This window comes from Octodon degus, unplaced genomic scaffold (genome assembly GCF_000260255.1).
Source record: "Octodon degus isolate 3935 unplaced genomic scaffold, OctDeg1.0 scaffold00091, whole genome shotgun sequence".
Taxonomy (NCBI): domain Eukaryota; kingdom Metazoa; phylum Chordata; class Mammalia; order Rodentia; family Octodontidae; genus Octodon; species Octodon degus.
The window spans coordinates 6,364,258-6,377,361 of NW_004524667.1; the positions used below are offsets into that span (position 1 = coordinate 6,364,258).

General features: G+C 45.5%; 1 protein-coding gene across 5 annotated transcripts in view; it reads right to left on the reverse strand.

Moving 5' to 3' along the window:
- The window catches only part of Ncoa2 (nuclear receptor coactivator 2), a 375,936-nt gene that overhangs the window by 16,188 nt on the left and 346,644 nt on the right, over window positions 1-13,104 (reverse strand). For all 5 annotated transcript variants that reach the window (XM_023722410.1, XM_023722409.1, XM_004637535.2 and 2 more), the window contains 4 exons: window positions 6,843-7,008; window positions 3,846-4,124; window positions 3,608-3,685; window positions 1,652-1,886 (listed from right to left, as the gene is read on the reverse strand). In XM_023722410.1, the coding sequence (XP_023578178.1) occupies window positions 1,652-1,886; window positions 3,608-3,685; window positions 3,846-4,124; window positions 6,843-7,008 (758 nt within the window). The remainder of the gene's footprint in view (window positions 1-1,651; window positions 1,887-3,607; window positions 3,686-3,845; window positions 4,125-6,842; window positions 7,009-13,104) is intronic.

Sequence of the window (13,104 nt, forward strand, 5' to 3'; positions counted from 1 at the left end):
AGCAAATCTAGTTAACCTAAAGGCTAACTGTTTATAGCTAACTCAGACAAGGTGGGGATTATTGATATTAATAAAAGAACTCCCAGTCAGCAGTACTTGAACTATTAATTGAACATGACTTACACACAAATGTTCATGCGCATGACATCAAACAACAAATCAGTATGAAGAAAACTATGGGCTCTGTGGTTTCTATAGTACTGCTCAAGAATTACCTATTCAAGAAATATTTCATATAATCTTTTTTTTTTTTTCTTTTCTTTTTCTTTTTGGCAGAACCGGGGATTGAACTCAGGCCTTGTGCTTGCCAGGCAAGCACTTATTCTACTGAGCCATTTCCCCGGTCCTCTTTTGTCTTTTTGAGACAGGGTCTACTATTCTGTTCAGGCTGGCCTTGAGCTCATTTTGTAGCCCAGGCTGGTCTCAAACTCAACAATCCTCCTGCCTCAGCCTCTCAAGTGTTGGGATTACAAGCATGTGATACCATACCTGGCCTTTTTTTCTTTTTGATGTATTTAATACAGGGTCTCACTACACAGATTGGACTCATAGTGATCCTCCTGTTTTCAGCCTCAGAAGCACTGGGATTACAGGCACGGACCACCACACCCAGTCTCAACCGGCTATCTCAGTGTACCTGGGGACGGGGTAAGCACAGCACGCTGGGGATCGAACCCTGGTCCTTTCGACTGCCTAAGCAGGCGCTTTAATCCTCTGAGCTATCTGGCCAGCCCCTATCTTTTTTTTTTTTTTTTTTTTTTTTGAGACAGGGTCACACAGTGTAGTTCAAGCTGGTTTTGAGCTGATTTTGTAGCCCAATCTGGCTTCAAACTCACAAGAATCCTGCCTCAGACTCCCAAGTGCTAGAATTAAAGGTGCACATCACTAGGCCTGGCCCATATAATTTTTTTTTTTTTTGTGGAACCAGGGATTGAACTCAGACCCTTACACTTACCAGGGAAGTGCTTATTCTACTGAGCCATCTCCCTGGCCCCCATATAATATTTTTTTTTTAAAGAGCTGAATATATTTATTGAGGGAAAGAAAGCTTCTGTCCAAGAGAGCGACAGAAGAGGGCCTGAGGGGGTTGCCCTCATATAATCGTTATGTTTCTAAAGTTATACAGTATCTAATATTTAAATTCATGTCTTTCGCGGCCGGGGAGATGGCTCAGTGGAATAAGCGCTTCCCTGGCAAGCGTGAGGGCCTGAGTTCAATCCCTGGTTCCGCAAAAAAAAAAAAAAAAAAAAAAAAATCATGTCTTTCACTATTCTCTGCTTACTGATTTGTTAGACTCAGAGGCATTCCAATATCAGCATATGCACCTGCACGCACAGATGCTGACAATGTTCCCACGTACTCTCCCATGTAGAGCAGGCGTATATACTCTCCACATGCACACTTACGTCGGTCATTCTTAAGACCTGAACTCAGAAAAGGAGTACCTGAGCTCAGAGCCTGGAGAGAACTTTGTTGGTCGTGGGGACTCCTGACAGGCCCCAACTGTCCTCCCAGGTGTCCTATCATCCCCTGGTTAGCCAGATTCATCTGGGACCCATGCAAAGAGCTATGAGAGACGAGCTGTGACCCAGGACTGGAGACACCAGAGAGAAAGGACCGGTGAGAGGTGGTGGGGATGTAAGTCCAGTACCGTAGTTTGGAGGAAATGGAAACTGCTGGGCATTTGCCTGGGGAATCCGGGGATTGCTCATGGTTGCTGGTATGCCGCTAGGAGCCACCATGCTTGGGGTCATATTCAACCCTTGTCCTCTCATCATCAAAGTTCGCTGCTGGACTTGCTGTTGCTGATGCATCTGTCTCTGTCGGAGATGTTGGTTCAGGATTTCCCTCTGTCTCTGGGCCAGCATCTGAGCATTAATGGGCGCCTGCAATCAAGGGTAAAGAGTAGAGGAAAATGGGGTAGACACAGATTAGACAGGGCAGCAAATGGCACTGTCCATGCAGCTGCTTGGGACATAAAATCGCACAGAAGGAACTACTCAATCAAGCAAGTGGTGATTGGGCATGTGAGTTTCCAGTTTCCATAGACAGGTGGCCTGAACTTCTGCTAGAACTCTGCAGGGTTAGGCTAAATGTTAAGTTAAATTCACTTTCTGAGGACACAGTTAGCTAAAAGACCTCAAAAGAACAGTGCTTTCTATAAGACTCTCATGCAAACCCTTTGGACAGAAGGTTAGATTCTCTTTCAGAGACATTCAATCTAAAGAGAACAAAATCCCTGCAGGACCTGGAGTACTTCTGAAGCAGCTGAGTGAAGGCAGGAGGAAAGGAGGTGCAGCAGTGTAGAGAGACGTGTGCAACGGGACCTGCCAGACCGGGGGTGGGAGGGCTGGGGGTGGGGAAACAAGACACGGGGACAGGGACGGGGATGGCGCGGACAGAGATGGTGGCGGGAACAGCATTAGTGCTGTCAGGAGGCAGCATGAGGCTCTTTGTGAGTCCTCTGAAGGCACAGCCAGTTCTCCCCATCTGTCACTTCCACATGTGAGAAGTCACTTACTGCTAAAATTTATTTCTCTCTTTTTTTTTTTTTTTGAGGTACCAGGGAATGAACTCAGGACCTTGTGCATGCCAGACAGGCACTTAAGTCTACTGAGCTATCTCCCCAGCCCCTGTAACTCTCAATCAATACTCATGGTGCTGTCACGCTCATGCATGGATTGGAAGCACAGAGGCGAAACATCTCAGATTTCTAGTACACACACTGCCTCCTTTTTTCAGTTTTCTCATATTATAGACAAGGGTCCCTGTGTGGCCTAACTGGTTTTTCTTTTTTTTGGTGCAACTGGGGATTGAACTCAGGCCTTGCTCTTGCCAGGCACTTATTCTACTGAGCTATCTGCCAGGCCCTGGTTTTTCAAATCATTGCACTTTTTGTTGGTAATTTCGCTGCTTAAAGCTGAAGAGCTGTCTAGTGTTCCTATGTATAAGGCTGTGATGTGCTTACAGAGGAAATATGAGTGTCAGCAAAGCTTTCTTCAGGCCTGGGATACTGTTTCCTGGCTGCTGAGTTTAGTATAAATGAATCAAAAATATACATTACGTCAAAAAATACATTACGTCATTAAACAGAAACTTACACAAAACAAGGTTATGTGTTGACCAGGCTAATGACAATGGACCAGAGGGCTACAGAAACCTAAGTCTGTACTTCCCCTAGTGCCCTGAACTGGGGTCTGCAGCAACTTGTGCCACAAGAAGCAACTGCATCTGGCAGGGAGACCCGGTCTTCTAAAGAGAACTGAGAATGTAAGACACCGGAGATGAAGAAGCTGGGCAGGGATGGCCAGGGGGTCGGCCCGGAACTATTGGTGCACTAAGTCACTTTACTCAGGGCAGTGGTAGCGAACCTATGGCACTCATGTTATTTTTCTTTTAAGACAAAAGATGTCAATCTATGAGTTATTTTTTGTAATCTAAACCCTCAGCATGCAGGCTCCTTGCAGTGTTGGTGCTTTGTGATAAGTTTGGGAGCTCTGGGGTGCCATGTGGGCACTTGTTCATCTCTAAAAGGCTCACTGTCACTGACTTGGGACACTTGGAGGAAGAAGTGAGGAGAGGAGTGGAGAGCGGGCTGCTCCCTTACCTGCGTTGGTACTCCAGGCCTCAGAGTCAAGTTCACATTTGAAACATTGCTGATTTGATTCATAAGAGGCTGGCGATTCTAAACACATACACAAAGGAGTCAATACATTTTTAAACATGCTTTCTGCCCTCCCCAGCCAGGGTGTGCATGCTGTTGGACGGTGTGCTGTCTCACATTCCTTTCCAGATGTGTCAGCCCCCCAAGCCCACCGCCCTGCAGGCCCAGCTGGGTTACTTACCTGCTGTGCTTGGAGCCGGTGCTGAAGCTGAAGTCTCAGTTGGTTTGGCTGGTTCTGCACCAGGCCTGTGGGCCTGAGGCCTGGCCTGGGCTGCATGCGGAGTGTGGCATAACTTGGCCGCTGCCCCATGGTGTGGAAGTTTGGATCTTGCATGGGTGTATAGCTACCCTGGGCTATTTGTGCCTGAGATGCATACTGCTGCGGGAAAACAGGGGCCTTCTGCTCCAGCATGATGTTGGAATCCTGATTTGAGAACTGTTCTGGATCTACCGCTTGGCTCTGAAAAGAAAGCCCCAAAACAAAAAGCAAATTAAGTCACTAAAATCATCAGAAGAACTACACGGCAGTTTTCTCGTTCATACACACCCGAACTGGTGTCTGCAGTTTTTATGTACTTACTACACTGAGGTATTTTGCTGGGTTCTACTTTTCTTTCTAGAAAATGCCTCTTGGCTCAACAGGTCCAGTCACGAAAGAACAGAAGCAGGGGTCAGGTACCTGCTTTCACTCGGAGGGGAAAATCAGGCGGTGAGCACAGGAATGCCTCCTGTGCATGCAAGCTGGCCACAGCAGGACTGTAGGACACTAATGTCCTCGTGAAGTGTTAGGTCTGACTGATCACTCATGCCTATATGAAGCATTCTACTTAGACATGTCCTGGTACCAGGCTGGGATTAGCAGTATCTGGGTACTGACTACCACTGTCCGTCTTGCTGATAACAAAACAGACTTGAGACCTGAAACATGCTGTAAGAACCTCTCTGGCTAGCATGGAGGGGGTTCAGTCCAGTCTGTGACTTGGCAAGCTATTCACCAGCACGACACACTATTATTTACTTGACTCCTCTCTGTAGCTGTTGGAATTTCCTACATGCTCCACATTTTGCCACTGGCCACTTCTTACCTGTGAGGCATATTTTAATGTTACTTCTTGACTTCTATCTAGCTGGCCCACAATGTAGAAAATTCAGAACTTCCCAGGGGGACAACCACAGACTTAGATGGCCCTGAATGTCTGTGTGTGGAGAAAAGTGTCTTTTCTTCCTTCTCCAGTTTCTAGGAGTAATTTCTACATATCTGATGGTATTCAGGAAACAAAACCCCAGCAGCAATGACACCTCTCAAGCTTTTTTCTAAGCACTGTATCATTCTAGCACTTCCTCAAAAATAGTCTGCCTATGTAGTCCCAGAGCCACAACAGGCCCTGGAATTAGACCAGCATCCCCTGGTGGTCAGCCCATAGGACCTGCAGGCCAGGGCTCTTCCCCGTATGGTCGAGGCCTCAGCAGGGGAGGCCAAGCACTGTTACCTATCTCCTCATTGGAACACCCACCCATCTTTAGCAGAGAGAAATTCTAAGTAATTTTCATGTATAAAGATATTACATACTGCGCATGGTGGTGCCTGCCTGTAATCCTAACGCTTGGGAGGCTGAGGCAGGAGGATCACTGTGAGTAAAGGGACAGCCTGGGCTACAAAGTTGATTGAGTTCAAGGCCACCCTAAGTGGCATGCATAGTGAAACCCTGTCTCAAAAAGACAAGAAAACAAAACAAAAACAACTCCCCCCGCAAAAAACATCTCCCCAACTCTCACAAGCAGAGATGAGGTACACTGTGCTCAGTACGTCCCCTGCCTCTGCCTCACAGCCCCAAGTCTATGATTAGGCTTAGCACTGCAGTGATGATAGAGCTGATGAGACAAAGTAGAAATAAATAGAAATAAATGAAAAAAAAAAACACCTTAAATTTTATTTATAACCAGACACCAGTTTTGATTAAAAAAGATTACATGTCTCTCAGCAGCTCCCAAGACACTTTGAAACATTACCAGACAATCTCAAGGATAAATAGAGGATGCTAAGTGGACATAGAAACGGAACGCTGGGATCGCTACACTGAGCTCTACCCGTCTTTATTTTTAATTCTCAGACAGGACCTGGGTGAGTGGCCCAGATTTAGCCCCTGCTAGAGCCTCCAGGCTGTCTTCCCAGGAACTGAGATTATACGCGTGAGCCACCATGCCCCACTCACACAGGAAATACTTAACCTCTATTTTCCCTTCCAGATGTATTTCAGGTTATACCACGTAACCTTCAGTCATTTCTTTCCATTCTGCTGTTTTCAATATGAATCAACAAGTCTGAACACTCCCACTTATGTCTGCCATGTGTGGAATTATGACAAGACCATTTTCATACCTCAAAGAAGTCTCCAGTGCCTCTGGGTCACCTTTTGCACAGGTCTGGTGACATGCCAGAGGTCCAACAGGTAGACCAAGCTCTGGCAGGTACTTTTAGGCAAGAAGAAATGAAGATGATTCATTCTGGGTACAGAAGAAGAGCAACAAGAGTGCTGTGGGCTTCTCTAGGTCTTGCTTCCTATGGTGCACCAGGAAGAACTGCTTCATGAGAATAGTGCGCGGCCAGGTTCAGACACTGTACTACTGTGGATTTTAGGAGACTAGTTTGGTAAACACACTACTGCTGTCAAGCACTCTCAAAGCAGGAAATGACTTTTTAAAAAGTAACCAATTACCAGGAGAAGGAGAGCTAAATAAGCTAAGATTGTTTAACATTTTTATATTGCAGCTTATACCCTTAAAGTGACTTCGGCTAACTTAGGCACCAAGGATTCCTTTAGCACCAGCAGCTTCCTGCCCCTGCCCACAGCGGGAAGGGAAGAGCGCTGTCCAACTGCAAGGCTCATGCCAGCTCTGACCACAGGGAAGGGTCTGGGCCCCAGGCAGCAGTGTTCCCTGGCCCCTCCCTGTCAGCAAGGTGAAAGGTAGGCTGGAGGTTTGGCCCTTCCGCTCCACAGCACTCATGTTGTAGCACTCATGCTCAGGCTTCTCCTTTTTGGACAAAAGTTTGTATAAAAGTAACAGGACTAGGAGAGAGAAAACAAGGCCGGCCTGTCAGGTCAAAGTGTTCTGTAAAGCAAACTGTAGGTCCCTTGTAACACCACTGAGCCCAGTCCCTTGCCAGCCCTGTGCCCACCTGGCTGACCAGCTCAGGTATCCCCAAGGCTCTGTCGATCTCCTCGAGGCCGTCAAAGTTCCGCAAGGCCAGGTAGAGCTGGTCCAGGAGAGCTCCCTCATCACTTGGAGACTCTGCTGCAGGATGTGGGCACAGCAGTTCATCAGGAGAGCTGCCAAACGGCTGCCTGCAAAGAGACAAACTTCACCTTGGGCTGATGGAAAAGCCAGTGGACTTGTAGCATCTCCCTAACAAACTCCCATACCACAGAGCAAATCAACAACCTAAGATAAAAGATACCAGTGCCTATTATAGGACAGCAGACACGGAGGCTATTATAGGACAGCAGACACGGAGGCCTGGAGGTGTAGCCTGTTTCCACTGCCCACTTCACAGCTCTCAAAGCTGAGGCTTAGACCCACACATGTGCTAGCGATTACAAAGGCAATGCCGAGGGCCCAGCTGCCCACTTGCTCCTACCGATGGACATCAGTCCTTCTGGAAGAAAGACTTCTGAACTTTGTAGCAAGCTCTTACCATTTCAGTCCTTTCCCTTTTATAAGAGGTGACAATGAGTCATCTGAGAGACAGTATAAAAACTACATCCATTGTCTCAAACTGAGCTGTAGTTAGATTAAGCTTGACTGAGCTGCTAGAAAAATTTCCTTTTCTATTATAGTGCTGGGGATGGAACCCAGAGTCTTATACATGCCAAAGAAGCACTCTGTCTCCCCCCCTCCCAAGCCAGCCAGGAAGTTTTGTTGTCTGCATAAGCAGAACTTGCAAACATTTTTAAGGCCCTCAAGAGATGTAGCTATCAGCCTTTGCCATTTGGATACATAACAAAAGTGGGACATGAATATGTAAATTATAATTATTATTATATAAGGTAGTAGGTGATAACATTATAATACTATATTCTAATTCCCACAGTATAAAAACTCATTTAATTTTTTAAACTATTTATTTATTTATTTGGTACAGGGTCTCCCTACATAGCTTGGACTTGTAGTGATCCTCCTGTCTCAGTTTCCCAAGAGCTGCGATTAAAGGAGTGCACCACCATGCTTGGTTTCCGTGGCCAGCATGGCATACCTGGGGTTCCGGGGCAAGCATGGCATGCTGTACTGGGGATTGAGCTTGGGTCCTTACACTTGCTAGGCAGGCAGGCACTTATAGACTACCAAGCTATCTCCCCGGCCCTCAAAACATTTAAAATTGACAAATTAGCGGAGTCTTTTTTTTTTTTGTTTTTGGCATAAGAAATCGAACTCAGGACCTCATGCTTGCCAGACAGGCACCATGCCAATGAGCTATATCCCAGACACTTAGAGGGGATTATAAAAAAAAAGCTTCTGAGTTACTTTTTTTTTCTTTTTTTGTGGAACCGGGGATTGAACTCAGGCTTTTGCGCTTGCCAGACAAGCACTTATTCTACTGAGTTACTTTAATACTTAAAAGGGAAATGATATTTATAGTTTACTAAAAGTCCATTATATATTTTTAGAGCTAGTATGACATTTTGGAGAAAGTAAAAGCTTAGAAGCAGGCAAATTAATATTTTACTTTTTCTTTTTTTGGGGGGACGAACTCTCTATGGAGTTTAGGCTGGCCTTGAGCTTATCATTTGGCCCAGGCTAGTCTCAAACTCACCACGATCCTCGTGCCTCAGTCTCACACCGAGTAGCAAATTCATTCTTTTTTTCTATTATTATTATTATTATATTATTATTATTATTATTATTATTATTATTATTATTATTATTATTATTTTGCGGAACCAGGGATTGAACTCAGGCCCTTGTGCTTGCCAGGCAAGCGCTTATTCTTCTGAGCCATTTCCCTGGCCCCTTCTCATTATTAACTTTATTGAAAATCAATAATTATATAGCAAATTAAAAATTGTAGACAAATATCGAAATGTGAAAGATATAAGACAGAATGAATTTTATTTAAACTTTTTAAAAAAAATTTATTTATTTATTTATGTGTGTGTGTGTGTGTGTGTGTGTGTGGCCAGCTCAGCCCACCAGGGGGCGGGGCTGGCTGGCATGTGGTGCTGGGGGATCGAACCGTGGTCCCTGTGCTTTGCTAAGCTTGTTCTAAGTAGGTGCTTTAGACCACTGAGCCATCTCACCAGCCCTAAACTTTTTTTTTTAAATTTTATTTATTTATTTATGTGTGTGTGTGTGTGTGTGTGTGGCCAGCTCAGCCCACCAGGGGGCGGGGCTGGCTGGCATGTGGTGCTGGGGGATTGAACCATGGTCCCTTTGCTTTTGTTAAGCTTGTTCTAAGTAGGTGCTTTAGACCACTGAACCATCTCACCAGCCCTAGACAGAATGAATTTTAGAAAAATATTTCTCAAATGAATATTCTTAACAAGTAAGAATAACCTTTATCAAGACAGGAGCTGGCTCATCTCTCTGACCCAGTCCACTATGCTGCTTTTTCAGGTAACCTAATGATATTCTGATCTAGAACCTTGAAATACTGAAGGTCTGAGCAATGAAGCCAACAGTTAATTCCAGTAACAGTGAAGCCAACAATCTCTGTTCTCCCTTCAGCCTGTGATACATGTAAGAAAAAACTGTCCAACCAAGCGTTGCCTTGATTTCGCCTTCCCTGCTGTTCATAGCTGCACACTGTGCTCCCCCGCGTCTGAGGCACCGCCACATGGCCACCAGTGCTACTCCAGAGTCCCATGGAACCTCTGGTGCCTGCCCACCCCTCCTGCTGTTATGCCTGGTTCCTGGGATGACAGTGAGATGGCTCAGCGTGCACCACGAGAGCTCCCAGCTGCCCCTCCGACTTCTCTTCCACAGCTACACTCCCCTTCAATTAACTTTTCAAACTCCACTGTGGTCAGGTTACAGCTCTCCTGGTACTTCAAAAGCGGAAGGAAAGCATAACAACTTGAAGAAGTTATTTTCTTATATTCTGGACAATTATAAATATCATTACAATCTTGGTGGCACAAATAACAAGCTAGCAGAAAACAGCTGTCTCAACAGACTCCCCAGTTTTTCTTTTCAGTGTATGTGGTGCTGGGGACTGCACCCATGCCTTCTTTGCGCCATTGCTGCCTTACACCTGAGCAGAAACCCCACAGCTCAAGCTCCACTCTTTGTCAATGAAGAGTACGGTCATTAGGACGGGAGTAAGGAGAAAAAATGTCACATTCTGCACTTTGTTTGGGAAACCACACCATTTCCTTTTCTTTGTTTCACAAATATCTTCAGAGTTCTGCAAAAAAGTAGCTACTATATGAGAAAAGTCAACAACTGAAGAAATCTTATTCTTACACATCTCACATGGTTACTCATCACTTACACACTTATTACTGTAGAGTTGGTCATAAATTTCTTCCATTAATTTTTCCAAAGTCAGTTATAATGGCTTAAAAACTGCAGCCTGCTTCACAGAAGTAGTGCAAGTGTTGCTGTGCCTACGGTGCTCACCCAGCCACAGAGGGGACAGCTGCGGAGGCAGCGCTTGGGTCCTGCCTTGTACCGCACTCTGCACACCGCCCCAGGCCAAGACAGCTGTGGACCTGCTTCCGGCTCTGTCCTCACAGAACTGTCAGCTGACTGGGTAACAGCAAGAGTGCAGACTTTGGGCTTTGTTTTCCCTAGAAACTAGTCTTTGCCTTTTCATCCCAAGCCAACTGTCAGACACTAGATTACTACATATTTGCATTCTACACAAGTTTCCTTTGGAATGGGTGGGTCTTCTAACAGCTCAACAACTCACTGGGGCTGGTGAGATGGCTCAGTAGTCTAGAGCACCTATTTAGAACAAGCTTAGCAAAGCACAGGGACCGCGGTTCAATCCCCCAGCACCACATGCCAGCCAGCCCCGCCCCCTAGTGGGCTGAGCTGGCCACACACACACATACACACACAAATAAATAAATAAATAAATTAAAAAACAAAACAAAACAACTCACTGGTACCAAGGAATTACAATCAGTGATCTGAAGGGACTGTGAGAAACCACAGGGCTCAGTGTGGCGACCATGCTTGTTTACTGCAGCTGTGCCCCACCACACCTGGCAGGTGTGGCGACTGTGGCTGTGGCCGCCTGTGTCTGCCAGGTAGAGCCAGCCTGGCTTGGGCTACCAGCAGTTTGCCCTGTTTTTGGCTGCCTGGATCCTACTCAAAGCACAGCTGGAGGGGCAGTGGTGCTACCATTGCCAGAGATGTCTTAAAAATGCAGATTCGGGAAAAAAAATGCAGATTCGGGAAAAAAATGCAGATTCTGTGCAGGGTGTGGTGGTGCACAACTGTAATCCTAGTACTTGGGAGGCTGAGGCAGGAGGATCATTTTGAGTTCAAAACCAGCCTGGGCTACAGAGTGAGCTCAAGTCCAGATTGAACTGCATAGTGAGACTCATGTCTAAAAAAAAAAAGGCAGAATCCTGGCCCTCACTTAATCCTGCATTTTCCTGAGCGCCCAGAGGTGACTCCTGGGCACAGTGAGGCTTTTAGGGGCAGTAGCCATCTGCTTCTCTAGGTGGACAGAATGCAGCTGGGGAATATGCCCTTCTTCATTCACAGTTACTAGTTTTCTTAATTTATTTTTCTCTGGGTGAAATAACTTGTTCCCAATTTCTCCCCCCACATCACTGCTGGGCCCATGTTCTGCTATATGGTGGTTGTTGTTTTTTTGAAATTACTGATTTAGCTCACTACATGCTTATATACAGAAGGAAAAGCACACCCTCCACAGAATTCTGAGCCAGGGCAACGCCTTATAATGAAGGCATTAAATACTTTAGCAGCACTCAACCTGAAACTTGCATGTTCTTTTATTTTCCCCTGTATTTTCTTCAAACAAAAACAAAACAAAACAAAAAACAAAAGGAAGAAGCTCTGTAAATATATTCCATACTTAAAAAATTTGAGTTTGACCATATCAGATCATGTCAGACTTTAATTAATCCTTAAAGGATTATCCAGCAGTAATCTAGGCCAAGCTTCTCTAGTAAAAATCTTAGAAGTGTAAGTTTTTCTTTTTCAAGACAAGGTCTTGTGATGTAGTCCAGGCTGGCCTCAATCTCATGGTGATTGTCCTGCCTCAGCCTACTGAGTGTTGGGGTCACAGACTTGCACTACCAAGCCTGGTCAAGTTTCCCCACAAGCCATCTTTGCCGAGTGCCCTGCAGCACCCACGATGCCTCCTGCTTGAGGCTCTGTCCTCCATGGCCTCTTCACCTGCCCCCTGGCCCCTTGCTTGATCAATGCTATCCCTTGGTCTCAAGGTCACTGATGCTCTGGGTGCCCTGCCAAAACCTGGCGAGATCTATGTGAATGACACAACTGTCATGTTGGGTTCACACAACACAACTCTCCAAAAGACAAACAGCCAAATCATACAGCTTAGGCGCTGACACTTAAGCATCCCTAAGGAACTGGGGAGAGGTGCTTTTCTAAGCCATTAAACAAAAGAGCTGGGACACTTGGTCACAGCAAAGATGCCTCAGGGGCAACAACCAAATCTGAGATGGTTGCAGTGTGACTAGGGAACCTGGGAAGACCCAATGGAGGAGTGACCCCTACCCCTCCTAGGGCCAAACACAGATCTTCATGCAAGAAAAGTGTTGTCAGTTCAGACCACACTTACTTCATGGCTCAAGGTCAAACATGAACACCCAGTTAAAGAGCACCAAATACTACAGGCAACAGGCCATCACTGGGGAGAGCCGCTGTGAGCTTAGAACCTCAGGAAGTCCACATACTGAAGGTACTAATCCAAGAAAGCTAGAAAATAATGATGGATATAATGTTTAAAGGCATAAATGCAGAATAACAAAAATAAGCAGTAAGAGTCTATGAAAAACAAGCAGGCAAACAACTTTTAAGAGAAGATTTAATGTCTTATCAGAATCCCAGAAATGAAGGCTATAAAGGATGATAAGTAACTCTATGCCTAGGAACACTGTAGCAAAATTATAATGAAACAAAGACAACTAGAATGATCAGACACAAAACTTATTAGAAAACCAGAATTCCAAAATCAAATTTGACACTATACCAACTTACTTATCAAACATTTTCAACAACTTAATGAAAAGAATCTCAATTCTCCAGAGCTGGATATTTAAGACCCGCCCAGGTCTATATCCCTCTACACTCTCATCTGGCAGCCAAACCTACTGAGACGATTTCCTGCTGCCTGAAATGCCCAGTGTCCCTTCTGCAGCCTCTGGGCCTCCAGGATGCTGTTAGGCAGGCGACCCTGTCCTCGTCCTCTCTGCTTCCTCAAACCATACTTTTTTTTTTTT